This window comes from Babylonia areolata, chromosome 21, assembly GCF_041734735.1.
Source record: "Babylonia areolata isolate BAREFJ2019XMU chromosome 21, ASM4173473v1, whole genome shotgun sequence".
Taxonomy (NCBI): Eukaryota; Metazoa; Mollusca; class Gastropoda; order Neogastropoda; family Buccinidae; genus Babylonia; species Babylonia areolata.
In genome coordinates this window covers 24620275-24635274 of record NC_134896.1, presented here as the reverse complement: position 1 = coordinate 24635274, position 15000 = coordinate 24620275, and the positions used below count along the sequence as shown (strand labels likewise).

Here is a 15000-nt window from a genome sequence, read left to right as displayed (position 1 = left end):
ACACACACACACACACACACACACACACACACACACACACACACACACACCTTTGCAGGTAGCGGCCACCAGCTCGTGCTGGATGGTCTGGAGGGCATTGAAGGAAGCCACGGCAAAGGAGTGCTGAATGTCCGTGGCCACAGTCTCCAGCTCATTGTGGTTGACACTGCTGCCCACACCGATGGTGATCACTGTGGCGCCCTGCTGCTTCAGCAAGGAGGCCTGTGTGGAAAAAAATGGGGGGGTGAGCGGGGGGAGGTTCGGGGGGTCGGGGGGGGGGTGTGGGGAGGTATACTGGATTAGAATTTTATTCTGGTTCAAAATGAGTGGGTGGGAAAAAAAAACAACCCAGCAACCTTCCTAACGCTCACACACACACACACGAGCGCGCGCACACGTACGTACACACAAGCGCGCGCACTCACGCACGCACACGCACACACACGCGCGCGCACACACACACACACATACACACACACACACTTACACACATACACACACACACACACACACACACACACACACACACACACACACGCGCGCGCGCGCGCAAACACACACACACACGAGTGTAGTGGAAGAAGAAGTAGTTCCTGGTCCGCAGAGGGAGTTTGGTTACAGACAGTTGGGCCATAAAAAAGGAGGAAAAAAAGAGATAAAAAAGATCGCTGGCCAGATTTGTATTTTTGGTGTTTTTTGTTTTGTTTTTTCTTATTGCGAGTCTTTGAATGTTATAATTCAAAAACTATAGGCCATCATTACGTAAATGTTCTGAATCTGACTGCTCCTGTATTTTCTATGCGATCTCTTTCGTCGCCTGCCTGTCTCTTTGTACCTAATCACTTTCTTCCTGTCTATCGCTCTTGCTTTGTTGTTGGTGGTGGTGGTGCTGTTGCTGTTGCTGTCGTCTTTTTCATCTTTCTCTTCGTCCTTTTATTCATCCGATGTTTGAACACAAGTATGCACTTATACGTTGTTGTTTTCTTAATTGAATTAAAGACTGCCTGCTGAAAAAAATGACTAAAAACATGGTCGCTAACCAGACCAAGAGAAAGATCACTGACCAGACCAAGAAGAGAAAGATTGCTGACCAGACCAAGAGAAAGATCACTGACCAGACCAAGAAGAGAAAGATCGCTGACCAGACCAAGAGAAAGATCACTGACCAGACCAAGAAGAGAAAGATCACTGACCAGACCAAGAAGAGAAAGATCACTGACCAGACCAAGAGAAAGATCGCTGACCAGACCAAGAAGAGAAAGATCACTGACCAGACGTTCGTTTATTCATTTATAGTCTGTTCATCTAAGACGATGATATTAGACTGAAAATAAATGATATTATTATTATCATTTGGATTACTATCATTTCTATCATAATGATCTTTCTGTTCAGTGATCTTTCTCTTGGTCTGGTCAAGAAGAGAAAGATCACTCGAGAAGAAAAGATCACTGACCAGACCAAGAAGAGAAAGATCACTGACCAGACCAAGAGAAAGATCACTGACCAGACCAAGAAGAGAAAGATCACTGACCAGACCAAGAAGAGAAAGATCACTGACCAGACCAAGAAGAGAAAGATCACTGACCAGACCAAGAGAAAGATCGCTGACTAGACCAAGTAGAGAAAGATCACTGACCACACCAAGAGAAAGATCACTGACCAGGCCAAGTAGAGAAAGATCACTGACCAGGCCAAGTAGAGAAAGATCACTGACCACACCAAGAGAAAGATCACTGACCAGACCAAGAGAAAGATCACTGACCAGGCCAAGTAGAGAAAGATCACTGACCACAACCAAGAGAAAGATCACTGACCAGACCAAGTAGAGAAAGATCACTGACCAGACCAAGTAGAGAAAGATCACTGACCAGACCAAGTAGATAACTGACCAGACCAAGAGAAAGATCATGACCAGACCAAGAAGAGAAAGATCACTGACCAGACCAAGTAGATAACTGACCAGACCAAGAGAAAGATCACTGACCAGACCAAGTAGAGAAAGATCACTGACCAGACCAAGTAGATCACTGACCAGACCAAGAGAAAGATCACTGACCAGACCAAGAGAAAGATCACTGACCAGACCAAGAAGAGAAAGATCACTGACCAGACCAAGAAGAGAAAGATCACTGACCAGACCAAGAAGAGAAAGATCGCTGACCAGACCAAGAGAAAGATCACTGACCAGACCAAGAAGAGAAAGATCACTGACCAGACCAAGAGAAAGATCACTGACCAGACCAAGAGAAAGATCACTGACCAGACGAAGAGAAAGATCGCTGACCAGACGAAGAGAAAGATCGCTGACCAGACGAAGAGAAAGATCACTGACCAGACGAAGAGAAAGATCACTGACCAGACGAAGAGAAAGATCGCTGACCAGACGAAGAGAAAGATCGCTGACCAGACCAAGAGATCGCTGACCAGACCAAGAAGAGAAAGATCACTGACCAGACCAAGAAGAGAAAGATCACTGACCAGACCAAGAAGAGAAAGGATCACTGACCAGACCAAAAAGAAAGATCGCTGACCAGACCAAGAAGAGAAGATCACTGACCAACCAAGAGAGAAAGATCACTGACCAGACCAAGAAGAGAAAGATCGCTGACCAGACCAAGTAGAGAAGATCGCTGACCAGACCAAGAAGAGAAAGATCACTGATCAGACCAAGTAGAGAAAGATCGCTGACCAGACCAAGTAGAAGAAAGATCACTGACCAGACCAAGAGAAAGATCACTGACCGACCAAGTAGAGAAAGATCACTGACCAGACCAAGAAGAGAAAGATCGACTGACCAGACCAAGAGAAAGATCACTGACCAGACCAAGAGAAAGATCTCTGACCAGACCAAGAGAAAGATCACTGACCAGACCAAGAGAAAGATCACTGACCAGACCAAGAGAAAGATCGCTGACCAGACCAAGAAGAGAAAGATCACTGACCAGAGCAAGAAGAGAAAGATCACTGACCAGACCAAGAAGAGAAAGATCACTGACCAGACCAAGAAGAGAAAGATCACTGACCAGACGAAGAGAAAGATCACTGACCAGACCAAGTAGATCACTGACCAGACCAAGAGAAAGATCACTGACCAGACCAAGAAGAGAAAGATCACTGACCAGACCAAGAAGAGAAAGATCACTGACCAGACAAAGAAGAGAAAGATCACTGACCAGACCAAGAAGAGAAAGATCACTGACCAGACAAAGAAGAGAAAGATCACTGACCAGACCAAGAGAAAGATCACTGACCAGACCAAGAAGAGAAAGATCACTGACCAGACCAAGAGAAAGATCGCTGACCAGACCAAGTAGAGAAAGATCACTGACCAGACCAAGAAGAGAAAGATCACTGACCAGACCAAGAAGAGAAAGATCGCTGACCAGACCAAGTAGAGAAAGATCACTGACCAGACCAAGAAGAGAAAGATCACTGACCAGACCAAGAAGAGAAAGATCGCTGACCAGACAAGAAGAGAAAGATCACTGACCAGACCAAGAGAAAGATCACTGACCAGACCAAGAGAAAGATCGCTGACCAGACCAAGAGAAAGATCACTGACCAGACCAAGAGAAAGATCACTGACCAGACCAAGAGAAAGATCGCTGACCAGACCAAGAGAAAGATCACTGACCAGACAAGAGAGAAAGATCACTGACCAGACCAAGAGAAAGATCGCTGACCAGACCAAGAGAGAAAGATCACTGACCAGACCAAGAGAAAGATCACTGACCAGAGCAAGAAGAGAAAGATCACTGACCAGACCAAGAGAAAGATCACTGACCAGACCAAGAAGAAAGATCACTGACCAGACCAAGAGAAAGATCACTGACCAGACCAAGAGAAAGATCGCTGACCAGACCAAGAGAAAGATCGCTGACCAGACCAAGAAGAGAAAGATCACTGACCAGACCAAGAAGAGAAAGATCGCTGACCAGACCAAGAGAAAGATCGCTGACCAGACCAAGAGAAAGATCACTGACCAGACCAAGTAGAGAAAGATCACTGACCAGACCAAGAAGAGAAAGATCGCTGACCAGACCAAGAGAAAGATCGCTGACCAGACCAAGAAGAGAAAGATCACTGACCAGACCAAGAAGAGAAAGATCACTGACCAGACCAAGAGAAAGATCGCTGACCAGACCAAGAGAAAGATCGCTGACCAGACCAAGAAGATCACTGACCAGACCAAGAAGAGAAAGATCGCTGACCAGGCCAAGAAGAGAAAGATCGCTGACCAGACCAAGAAGAGAAAGATCACTGACCAGACAAAGAAGAGAAAGATCGCTGACCAGACCAAGAAGAGAAAGATCGCTGACCAGACCATTGCTGACTGAAGGACTCTGTACCTGCAGTGCAGTGGCCCGTGTGTTGGTGGACTGACCATCGGTCAGCAGAATCACCGTTCTGGTGGCGTCATCCCTGGCCCCTTGAGCCGCCGTGAACAAGTCGTTGCGGGCAGTGGACAGCGCAATGTCCGTGTGGGTGCTGCCCCCATAGTACCTGGAGTGGAACAGAGTTTTCAGACTAACTTTCTTCCCTCATTAGAGAAATCAAGTGTGGCGAAGTCTGTGATACATACAGATTACATGCAAAACGGTACAAAAATTGGTATATAAAAAATTATATAACAAAATAACAACAAAGTCATAGCGAAACAAGACCGACAAAAAAAAAAAAAAAAGAAGAAAAAAGCTTTCCACCAAAACACGAACATAAGTGTGTACGCGCGCACAAGCCCTCATGCACGCGCACCCATGCACCTTTTTTGCTCAAGGCATCAAACAAATATGGTAGGGAAGTCAATACAAATTAATACTAAGCTGTAAAACATACAAACATATTTGAAACAAGTAAGAATAGGAGCAGCAATTACAGACATAATGTGTAATGTCCTGTCTCACATATTGGTGATTGTAGACATTTCGTTCAAGAATTAATGTTCTTGTTTGAATGTTGTCGTTTAAAAAGGTAAGAGAGGAGGGGAGGGGAGAGGGTGTGAATGGTGTATAAGGGGAGACTGGGTAGAAGGAGGGAGGGGGGTATCAATGGTGAATATTTGCAAAATAGAACCTGACCACAACCACGGTGTTTTTGTTTAACCCCTTAACTGCTTAACCTTTTATGAAATAAGATCGGTGTAGCATGATATCGAATATCAAACAAACTACATCAATTTTTCGCGTCGTTTTGAATAGGAGCGAGGTACTAGAAAGAAGAAAAAGTCCTAATAACGCATAGTATGTGCAAAAAGTAATTGTCACTTAGACATACGACACATTTACAAACTGAAACTGAAGGAGACATCAACAACCATCACCACCAATAATAAGAATATTTTAGGGGTAATGCGCTGAGGAGAATTTTAATTTTAAAAAGCTCACTTCTGGCCATTTTTTTGCGTCTTCTTCTTTTCGACACAATATTGCATGACGTGACCACATGAGTGATAATAATAGCAGTAGCTTCACAAACAGCAGTGGTGATAGTTGTAGTGAGGAAAGAGAAGAAAAGAGGGAAGAGGAGAACGAAAAGGAGGAAGGTAGTGGTGGCAGAAATGATAGTGGCAATAGCAGAAAGAAAGAAAGAAGGAGGAGCAATGACTATGGCAGACTGTTTATTGGGGTTAGCCTTGATAAGCTGACAGTTTCGTGGCACTATGCTCTAACAGAAAAAAGAAAAGAATTAGCATAGAAGCAGAAGAAGGGGAAAAAAGAATGAGGAGGAGAAAGAAGAAGAAGAAGAAGAAGAAGAAGAAGAAGAAGAAGAAGAAGAAGAAGAAGAAAAGATTTACGTAATTCTGGCAATGCCATTTTGCAGGGCAGCCTGTGAGTTGTAGGTGTTGAGGTGGAAAGCAACGTGGGCAGAGGTGCTGAAACTGATGGCCCCGATCTGCACGTTCTGTGGTCCTATCTGCATGACACAGGGCTCGCACTGTAGGCCTCGTTCATTTTGTACAACAAAGTGATTCGATATCAGGCTTATTACACAACCTGTTTTAGTTAGTTTTAAGTTTGAGGGAACTGCAAGAGTATTCCGTTGCTTCTGTTTTCTTATCGCACCTGTTTTGTCACATCTTGTTCCGTACCATATCAAAATGTATATTCTTGTTGCTTGAAATATGCGTAACTGACATTTAACTACATTATTTTATATGACCGAATTTTATCTTTATATTTGTAACCTACCTGAACCCGATGAAATTGTTTTAGCTTCCTAGACAAAACTGAAACGATGAACACTTTGATAGATCTTTTACAAAAATAAGCCAATCAATCCTGCTTTCGTAATACTTTAATTTCAAGCACAATAAAAACAAAACAAACTTCAAGTAGCTGCAATTGAAGTGTTACATTCTTTATTGTTGTAGCCAAGTGCTCAATACGACTGGCTACTAACCGTAGTTCAACTCACAGCACAACCTGAAAGCTTAGCTATACCAGACGCCTTTTTGGCAATTAATTTGCCAGTCTCCAACGGCTCGCGCGGAATGTGTGACGCCATTCCCGGTTAGAATGCAAAGCCCATTCTAAACCTATTCTCTAAACATCTATTAAATCAAGTCTCTGAATCGTTCGCTGCAATATTATATCTTTGGTCGGACCAGTAAACTGCAAGTATTAGATACTGGCAGAATCGTCGTAATTCCATCTTTAAATCTATACACTTTGTGTTTGCCTACATAAACCCACTCTGATAGGTACACACATACACACACACACACACACACACACACACACACACACACACACACACACACACACACACACACACACACACACACACACTCACTCACTCACTCACTCACTCACTCACTCACTCACTCACTCACTCACTCACTCACTCACTCACTCACTCACTCAGACACACACACACACACACACACACACACACACACACACACACACATATATATATATATATATGATTGAACGACAATTGCCTTGAACAGCCTTTTTTTCTCTCCCTCAGCCATACTGTACCTGGAACTGCTGGGCGAAGGTGGAGACGAACTGCTTCATCTTGCTGAAGTCACTGGTGGCCTCACTGGAGGAGGAGTCCATCAGGAACACGATGTCAGCAGGCTTGGCCCCGCACGCTGTCATCATCATCATCATCATCATCATCATCGGCATGGTCATCTCCGCTCCGTCATCATGAACATCATCATAACTATCATCGTCGCCATCATCGTCGTCATCCTCGCCGTCGTATCGTCATCATCATTATCATCATAACCATTGTCGTCGCAGTCATACGGTCGTCGTCATCATCACCGTCAACGTCGTCATAATAATTAAGGTAGTCGTCGTCGTTGTCGTCGTTGTCGTCATCGTCACCATTAACGTAATCATCATCATTATTATCATCGTACGAAGACATTCGTTGTCAACATGATCGGTAGATCTAGCAGCTTTTCACGAAGGCCTCTTGGATGCTGACTATGTGACACGTTTGAGAAAAAAAAGTGTGAATGAAAGAATGGGTGCATGAATGAATGGATATAAAATGGCATAAAACAAAATGGAGGAAGGAGATGAAAAGAAAGAAAGATACATACTATACATACATACTAGACATGAGGAAAAGGAAGGACAGTTTGAAAGAAAGAAAGGACAGAAAGAAACAAAAATCAATAAAACTAAATGGAAGGAAATGAATGAAAAGAAAACGATTTTTTTTTAAAGAACGAAAGGAAAGAAAGAAAAGAATAAAAGAAAGAAAGAGAGAAAGAATGAATGAATGAATGAAAACAAAGAATAAAAGACCAACAATGAAAAGAAAACAACTTACTTGGGTTCACAGAGGGCTTTGGTCCCAGGCCTGAAAACAATGAACATTTCGAAGAATTAATGTCAGAATTCTTCATTTCACTCAAATGAACAAAAGTATGCACCTCTCTCTCTCTCTCTCTCTCTCTCTCTCTCTCTCTCTCTCTCTCTCAATATTCATTACTTCGAATAGAATTGTTCAAGTTTCCATTTCACATATTTCCCCGTGCCATATTAATTAATGCACATGCTAGAGATTATGAATATGCTCTAGTGTATAATACAAGTTTCCAGCACGAATTCTCATTGCAGAAAACAGTCTTCGTTGTACTTCGCGCATATGGAAGCAATTTTATTTCGATGTTCCTGCTTAAAAGCATTCTCAGAAATCAATATAAAACGTAGTGTCTTTATCACCTCTTTTTAGGAGAGAGAGAGAGAGAGAGAGAGAGAGAGAGAGAGAGAGAGAGAGCAATAAATATTTGGCGTTATTATTATCATTATTATTATTATCGTTGTCGTCGTCATTGCAACAGCAGCAAGCAGCAGCAGCAGCAACAGCAGTAGTACTAGTAGTAGTAGCAGCAGTAGTAGTAGCAGTAGCAGTAGTAGTATTATCGTCATCATAATTAGCAATACCAGTGCAAGCCTATGTGAAGATATGTTGACGACACCAGTAATGATGTTGAGAAGAAGAAGAAGAAATGACGACCACGATGATGACGATGATGATTATGATATTAAAACTAACACAGCACAAAAGTTACTACTATTACTAGTACCACTACTACTACTACATCTGCTACTACATAGAATAACAGCAACGACAACAAGCCGCAGTAGTAGTAGTAGTAGTAGTAGTAGTAGTAGTAGTATCAATGACCATAACATCGTCAACGTCGTTGTCACCACCACCATCACCATCATTATCACCACCACCACCAACAACAACAACAACATCATCAACAACATCAGTGATGGCCTAGAGGTAACGCGTCCGCTTAGGAAGCGAGAGAATCTGAGCGCGTTGGTTCGAATTACGGCTCAGCCGCCGATATTTTCTCCCCCTCCACGAAACCTTAAGTGGTGGTCTGGACGCTAGTCATTCGAATGAAACGATAAACCGAGGTCCCGAGTGCAGCACGCATTTAGCGCACGTAAAAGAACCCACGGCAACAAAAGGGTTGTTCCTGGCAAAATTCTGTAGAAAAATCCACTTCGATAGGAAAAACAAATAAAACTGCATGCAGGAAAAATTACAAAAAAAAAAAGGGGTGGCGCAGTAGTGTAGCGACGCGCTCTCCCTGGGGAAAGCAGCCCGAATTCCACACAGAGAAATCTGTTGTGATAAAAAGAAGAGAAATACAATACAATAAGCATCATCCATACCTCCGCAAGCCTCCGACAGGACCTGCTGCTGGATGGCGGACAGGAGGTCAAAGTTCTGCACGGTGAACACGTGCGCAGTGTCGGTGGCGATGTGCCGCAGTTCGTACTGGTCAGCGTCTCGGCCGATGCCCACGGCGATCACCAGTGCTCCTGTGTCCTTCAGCAGTGCGGCCTCGTGCACGGTTTCCTGCCTGTCACGAGCAACGCGTTCCTTATGTTGTTAACTGTGCTCAGGGGTCGGTGGCAGAGATGCAAGGGGCTGCTGACGTGTGTGTTGTGTATGTGGGTGGTTTTGAGTGGGGTGGAGGACGTACGTATGTGTGTGTGTGTGTGTGTGTGTGTGTGTGTGTGTGTGTGTGTGTGTGTGTGTGTGTGTGTGTGTGTGCTGGAGAGGGTGTGTGTATGTGTATATGTATGTGCGTGTGTGTGTGTGTGTTTGTGTGTGGTTGTGAGGGGGTGTGGATGTTGGAGTTCATGTGTGTGTGTGTGTGCTGAAGAGGGTGTGTATATGTATATGTATATGTATATGTATACATATATATATATATATATATATATATATATATATATATATATATATATATATGTGTGTGTGTGTGTGTGTGTGTGTGTGTGTGTGTGTGTGTGTGTGTGTGTGTGTGTGGATGTGAGGGGGTGTGGATGTTGGAGTGCATGTGTGGAGAGGGTGTGTGTATATGTACACATAATATCTATATTATCTATCTATATATATATATATATATATATATATATATATGTGTGTGTGTGTGTGTGTGTGTGTGTGTGTGTGTGTGTGTGAGAGAGAGAGGGTGTGGATGTTGGAGTGCATGTGTGTGTATGTGTGTTGGAGAGTGTGTGTATGTGTGTGTGCGTGTGTGTGTTTGTGTGTAGGGGATGGTATGTATGTGCTGGTGTGTGTGCGTGTGTGTGTGTTGTTGTTGTTGTCGTTGTTGTTGATGATGATGATGATGTTTTTGTTGTTGTGTGTATTTGTGTGTGTTTGGTGTGTGTGTGGAGGGGGAGCGGGGAGGGTGTTCATGCTTCATGTAAGCACTGTGCGGAATAAGTGAAACAGAGAGAAAGGTAAATGGAGATTAATAGTTAAATGTGTGTTTCCTTCTTATTATTATCCTCTCCATGGTTATTATGACGATGATTATGACGATTATATGTTATCATAATTATCATTATTATTTTACGTTCACTGGTCTTTTGCTGCGATCAAATCTTCAAATGTAATCAATGCTGGACCAACATGTGATTTTACTCACGTCACTTAAACTATAGCTGCCAAAGACAAAGATATATACCATTCACAGAAGTTCTGGTTAAAGTTTAAAAAACCCAATTATTTAGACTACTTTTAACGCTCTGTGCACAACACGACCTGTCTGTACCACAGCAGTCTCTGGCATTAGAAGAGTTGAAAGTTGGTTCATCTAATTTGACATCTGTTAAAAAGTGATATATAACAATAAATATTCAAGAATGGAAAATTTTCAGACTTTAAGACATTTGGTGATTTTGTTTTTAGTTCAGTACAAATACCTGCCGGCAAAACAAGCAAGCAAACAAAACGTTCAAAATATCTATTCGTTATACAAAAAAAAGTTTTGCTACTTCACGAACACACACACACACACACACACACACACACACACACACACACACACACACACACACACACACACACACATACATACATACATACACACACACACGCGCGCGCGCGCAACAACAACAACAACAACGACAACAACAGCAACAGCAGCAACAACAAAATAACCACATTTCCCGATTAGGGCGTCCATTCATTACTTGTTCGATGACTGGCCATCTGTAAGCACGATGACGATTGGCTGAGAGCCGGAACGACGGCCGTGACTGGTTGAGAGGCTGTCGGTGCGGACGAAACGCAGAGCTCGCCCCGTGTAGGTGGCTCCTGCTTGGAAGGGCACTTGACTGAGCGCATTCAGAACAGAGTAGGTGGAGGTGTGCTCGTTCAGATAAAACTGGTTGTGCACACTGGTTGAGAATGTCACCAAGGCTACCTGTGAGACAATAGATAGGCTAACCTTGAGACAATAGATATCGAGAACGTCTCAGAAGCTACTTATGAGGCTAACCTTGAGTCAATAGATGTCGAGAACGTCCCCAAAGCTACTTGTGAGGCTAACCTTCTGACAATAGGTATCGAGAATGTCCCCAAGGCAACTTGTGAGGCTAACCTTGAGACAATAGATATCGAGAACGTCCCCAAGGCTACTTGTGAGGCTAACCTTGAGACAATAGATATCGAGAACGTCCCCAAGGCTACTTGTGAGGCTAACCTTGTAACAATAAATATCGAGAACGTCTCAGAAGCTACTTGTGAGGCTAACCTTGAGACAATAGATATCGAGAACGTCCCCAAGGCTACTTGTGAGGCTAACCTTGAGACAATAGATATCTAGAACGTCCCCAAGGCTACTTGTGGGGCTAACCTTGAGACAATAGATATCGAGAACGTCTCAGAAGCTACTTGTGAGGCTAACCTTGAGACAATAGACAATAGATATCGAGAACGTCCACAAGGCTACTTGTGAGGCTGACTGTGAGAGAATACATTATTGAGAACGTCACCAAGGCTACTATGAGATAATAAACAGGCTGACTGTGAAACAATACATTCAGAATGTGAACAGGGCTACCTGTGAGACAATGAACTGTCTAGCTGTGAAACAGTAAACTGAGAACGTGCAAAACAATGCAACAATCATCCACAACGTGGCTACCTGTGAGACAATGCAACAATCATCCACAACGTGGCTACCTCCAAACCAATACAACAATCATCCACAACGTGGCTACCTGTGAGACAATACAACAATCATCCACCACGTGACACCTGTAAGACAATACAACAATCATCCACAACGTGGACACCTGTAAGACAATACAACAATCATCCACCACGTGGCTACGTGTAAGACAATACAACAATCATCCACCATGTGGACACCTGTAAGACAATACAACAATCATCCACCATGTGGACACCTGTAAGACAATACAACAATCATCCACCATGTGGCTACGTGTAAGACAATACAACAATCATCCACAACGTGGCTACCTGTGAGACAATACAACAATCATCCACCACGTGGCACCTGTGAGACAATACAACAATCATACACAACGTGGCTACCTGTGAGACAATACAACAATCATCCACCATGTGGACACCTGTAAGACAATACAACAATACAACAATCATCCAGAACGTGGACACCTGTAAGACAATACAACAATCATCCACCACGTGGCACCTGTGAGACAATACAACAATCATCCACCACGTGGCTACGTGTAAGACAATACAACAATCATCCACCACGTGGCCACCTGTAAGACAATACAACAATCATCCACCACGTGGCTACGTGTAAGACAATACAACAATCATCCACAACGTGGACACCTGTAAGACAATACAACAATCATCCACCACGTGGACACCTGTAAGACAATACAACAATCATCCACCACGTGGCACCTGTAAGACAATACAACAATCATCCACCACGTGGTACCTGTAAGACAATACAACAATCATCCACCACGTGGCATCTGTAAGACAATACAACAATCATCCACAATGAGGCAACCTCTGGGACAATCCAACAATACTTCATGTCAGCTCGGGAAATAATGTTCTGTCGTCTTAGCGAGGAAGATAATCGGTCGTCGCCTTGTCGGCGTTGAAAACAAGTACGACGTTTGCACTGAATAATTATAATGTATTGCAGTGTTGGCACAGAAAGAGAAGTTGCAGTGTTCGCATTGAAAGATATGCTAGAGTATTGGCAACACACACACACACACACACACACACACACACACACACACACACACACACACACACACTACACACTACACACCTGGGCATCAGTGGGGGATATGGCGAGTTGTGATGTGACGTTAGAAACGAAGCTGAGCTGTTTGTTGAAGTTCGCGTTCCCTTCACTGTAGGAAGCATCTAACACGAACACGATATCGGCCGGTTTGGTTCCACAGTCTGCAACGGCCGTTCAGGTAGAAGTTTAATGTGAGTGGGTTTGGGGGTTATGGTTTAGTTTGATCTGGCATGGTTTCGTTGCGTTGCAATGCGTTGCGTTGCTTTCTTCTTTCATTCTGTTGCTCAACAGGTGAGTGACTGTGGGAATATCTATCTATCTATCTATCTATCTATCTATCTATCTATCTATCTATCTATCTATCTATCTATCTATCTATCTATCTATATATATATATATATATATATATATATATATATATATATATGTGTGTGTGTGTGTGTGTGTGTGTGTGTGTGTGTGTGTTGTCTTGATCGTGTGTGGGGGGAGAGTTTGCGTTTATATAATATATATATATATATATATATATATATATATCTATATATATATCTGTGTGTGTGTGTGTGTGTGTGTGTGTGTGTGTGTGTGTGTGTGTGTGTGTGTGTGTGTGTGTGTGTGCGTCAGTGCCTGTGTATGTATGTGCGTGTATAAGTGTTTTGGGGGTTTTTGTTTTTGTAGTAGTAGTAGTTGTTGTTGTTGTTGTTGTTGTTGTGTGTGTGTGTGTGTGTCTCCTGTATTTCTTTCTGACATGTCTGCATAACAAACAGAGCATGGTTCTGAACACCAATATTACAGAGATTGACAGACAGGCAGATAGATAGAAACACACATACACACGCGCGTGTATGTGTGCGTTTTAACGTTACGTATACGATGTACACAAATCGCTTTGCATGACGAAGAAAAGAGCACTTACTTCCACCAACGTGTACAGGTGCTGAAAAAAAAGGAAGAATAGCTTGATTAGAAATTCTTGTGTTCTATGCTTTTCAGAGTGGAACAAATCAAATCCCCAGTGCATTTCTTCCTTTCGTCAACATCGTCAATATTAAAATTATCTATATCAGTCAGTCAGTCAAAAGCATTATAAATAAGCACCTAAATGATACTTTTTGTTTTAATTCATGTTATGCATTCGTGCAAATTGCATTCTGTTCTCACTATACTTAAATTCAAATGCATTCTGTTCTCACTATACTTAAATTCAAATGCATTCTGTTCTCACTATACTTAAATTCAAATGCATTCTGTTCTCACTATATTTAAATTCAAATGCATTCTGTTCTCACTATACTTAAATTCAAATGCATTCTGTTCTCACTATACTTAAATTCAAATGCATTCTGTTCTCACTATACTTAAATTCAAATGCATTCTGTTCTCACTATACTTAAATCCAAATGCATTCTGTTCTCACTATACTTAAATTCAAATGCATTCTGTTCTCACTATACTTAAATTCAAATGCATTCTGTTCTCACTATACTTAAATCCAAATGCATTCTGTTCTCACTATACTTAAATTCAAATGCATTCTGTTCTCACTATACTTAAATCCAAATGCATTCTGTTCTCACTATACTTAAATTCAAATGCATTCTGTTCTCACTATACTTAAATTCAATTGCATTCTGTTCTCACTATACTTAAATCCAAATGCATTCTGTTCTCACTATACTTAAATTCAATTGCATTCTGTTCTCACTATACTTAAATCCAATTGCATTCTGTTCTCACTATACTTAAATTCAATTGCATTCTGTTCTCACTATACTTAAATTCAATTGCATTCTGTTCTCACTATACTTAAATTCAATTGCATTCTGTTATCACTATACTTAAATTCAATTGCATTCTGTTCTCACTATACTTAAATTCAAATGCATTCTGTTCTCACTATACTTTAATTCAAATGCATTCTGTTCTCATTATACTTA

The 15000-nt window shown here is 42.2% G+C and overlaps 1 protein-coding gene across 1 annotated transcript in view; it reads right to left on the bottom strand.

Annotated features, from left to right (window-relative positions):
• LOC143296244 (collagen alpha-6(VI) chain-like) overlaps positions 1-15000 on the bottom strand; it is a 39524-nt gene that overhangs the window by 14712 nt on the left and 9812 nt on the right. Inside the window, exons 7-15 of the mRNA XM_076608080.1 lie at positions 13980-14000; positions 13088-13224; positions 10983-11215; positions 9165-9355; positions 7798-7827; positions 6987-7102; positions 5798-5916; positions 4353-4506; positions 51-222 (exon numbers count right to left, since the gene is read on the bottom strand). Coding sequence (XP_076464195.1) covers positions 51-222; positions 4353-4506; positions 5798-5916; positions 6987-7102; positions 7798-7827; positions 9165-9355; positions 10983-11215; positions 13088-13224; positions 13980-14000 — 1173 coding nt within the window. The remainder of the gene's footprint in view (positions 1-50; positions 223-4352; positions 4507-5797; positions 5917-6986; positions 7103-7797; positions 7828-9164; positions 9356-10982; positions 11216-13087; positions 13225-13979; positions 14001-15000) is intronic.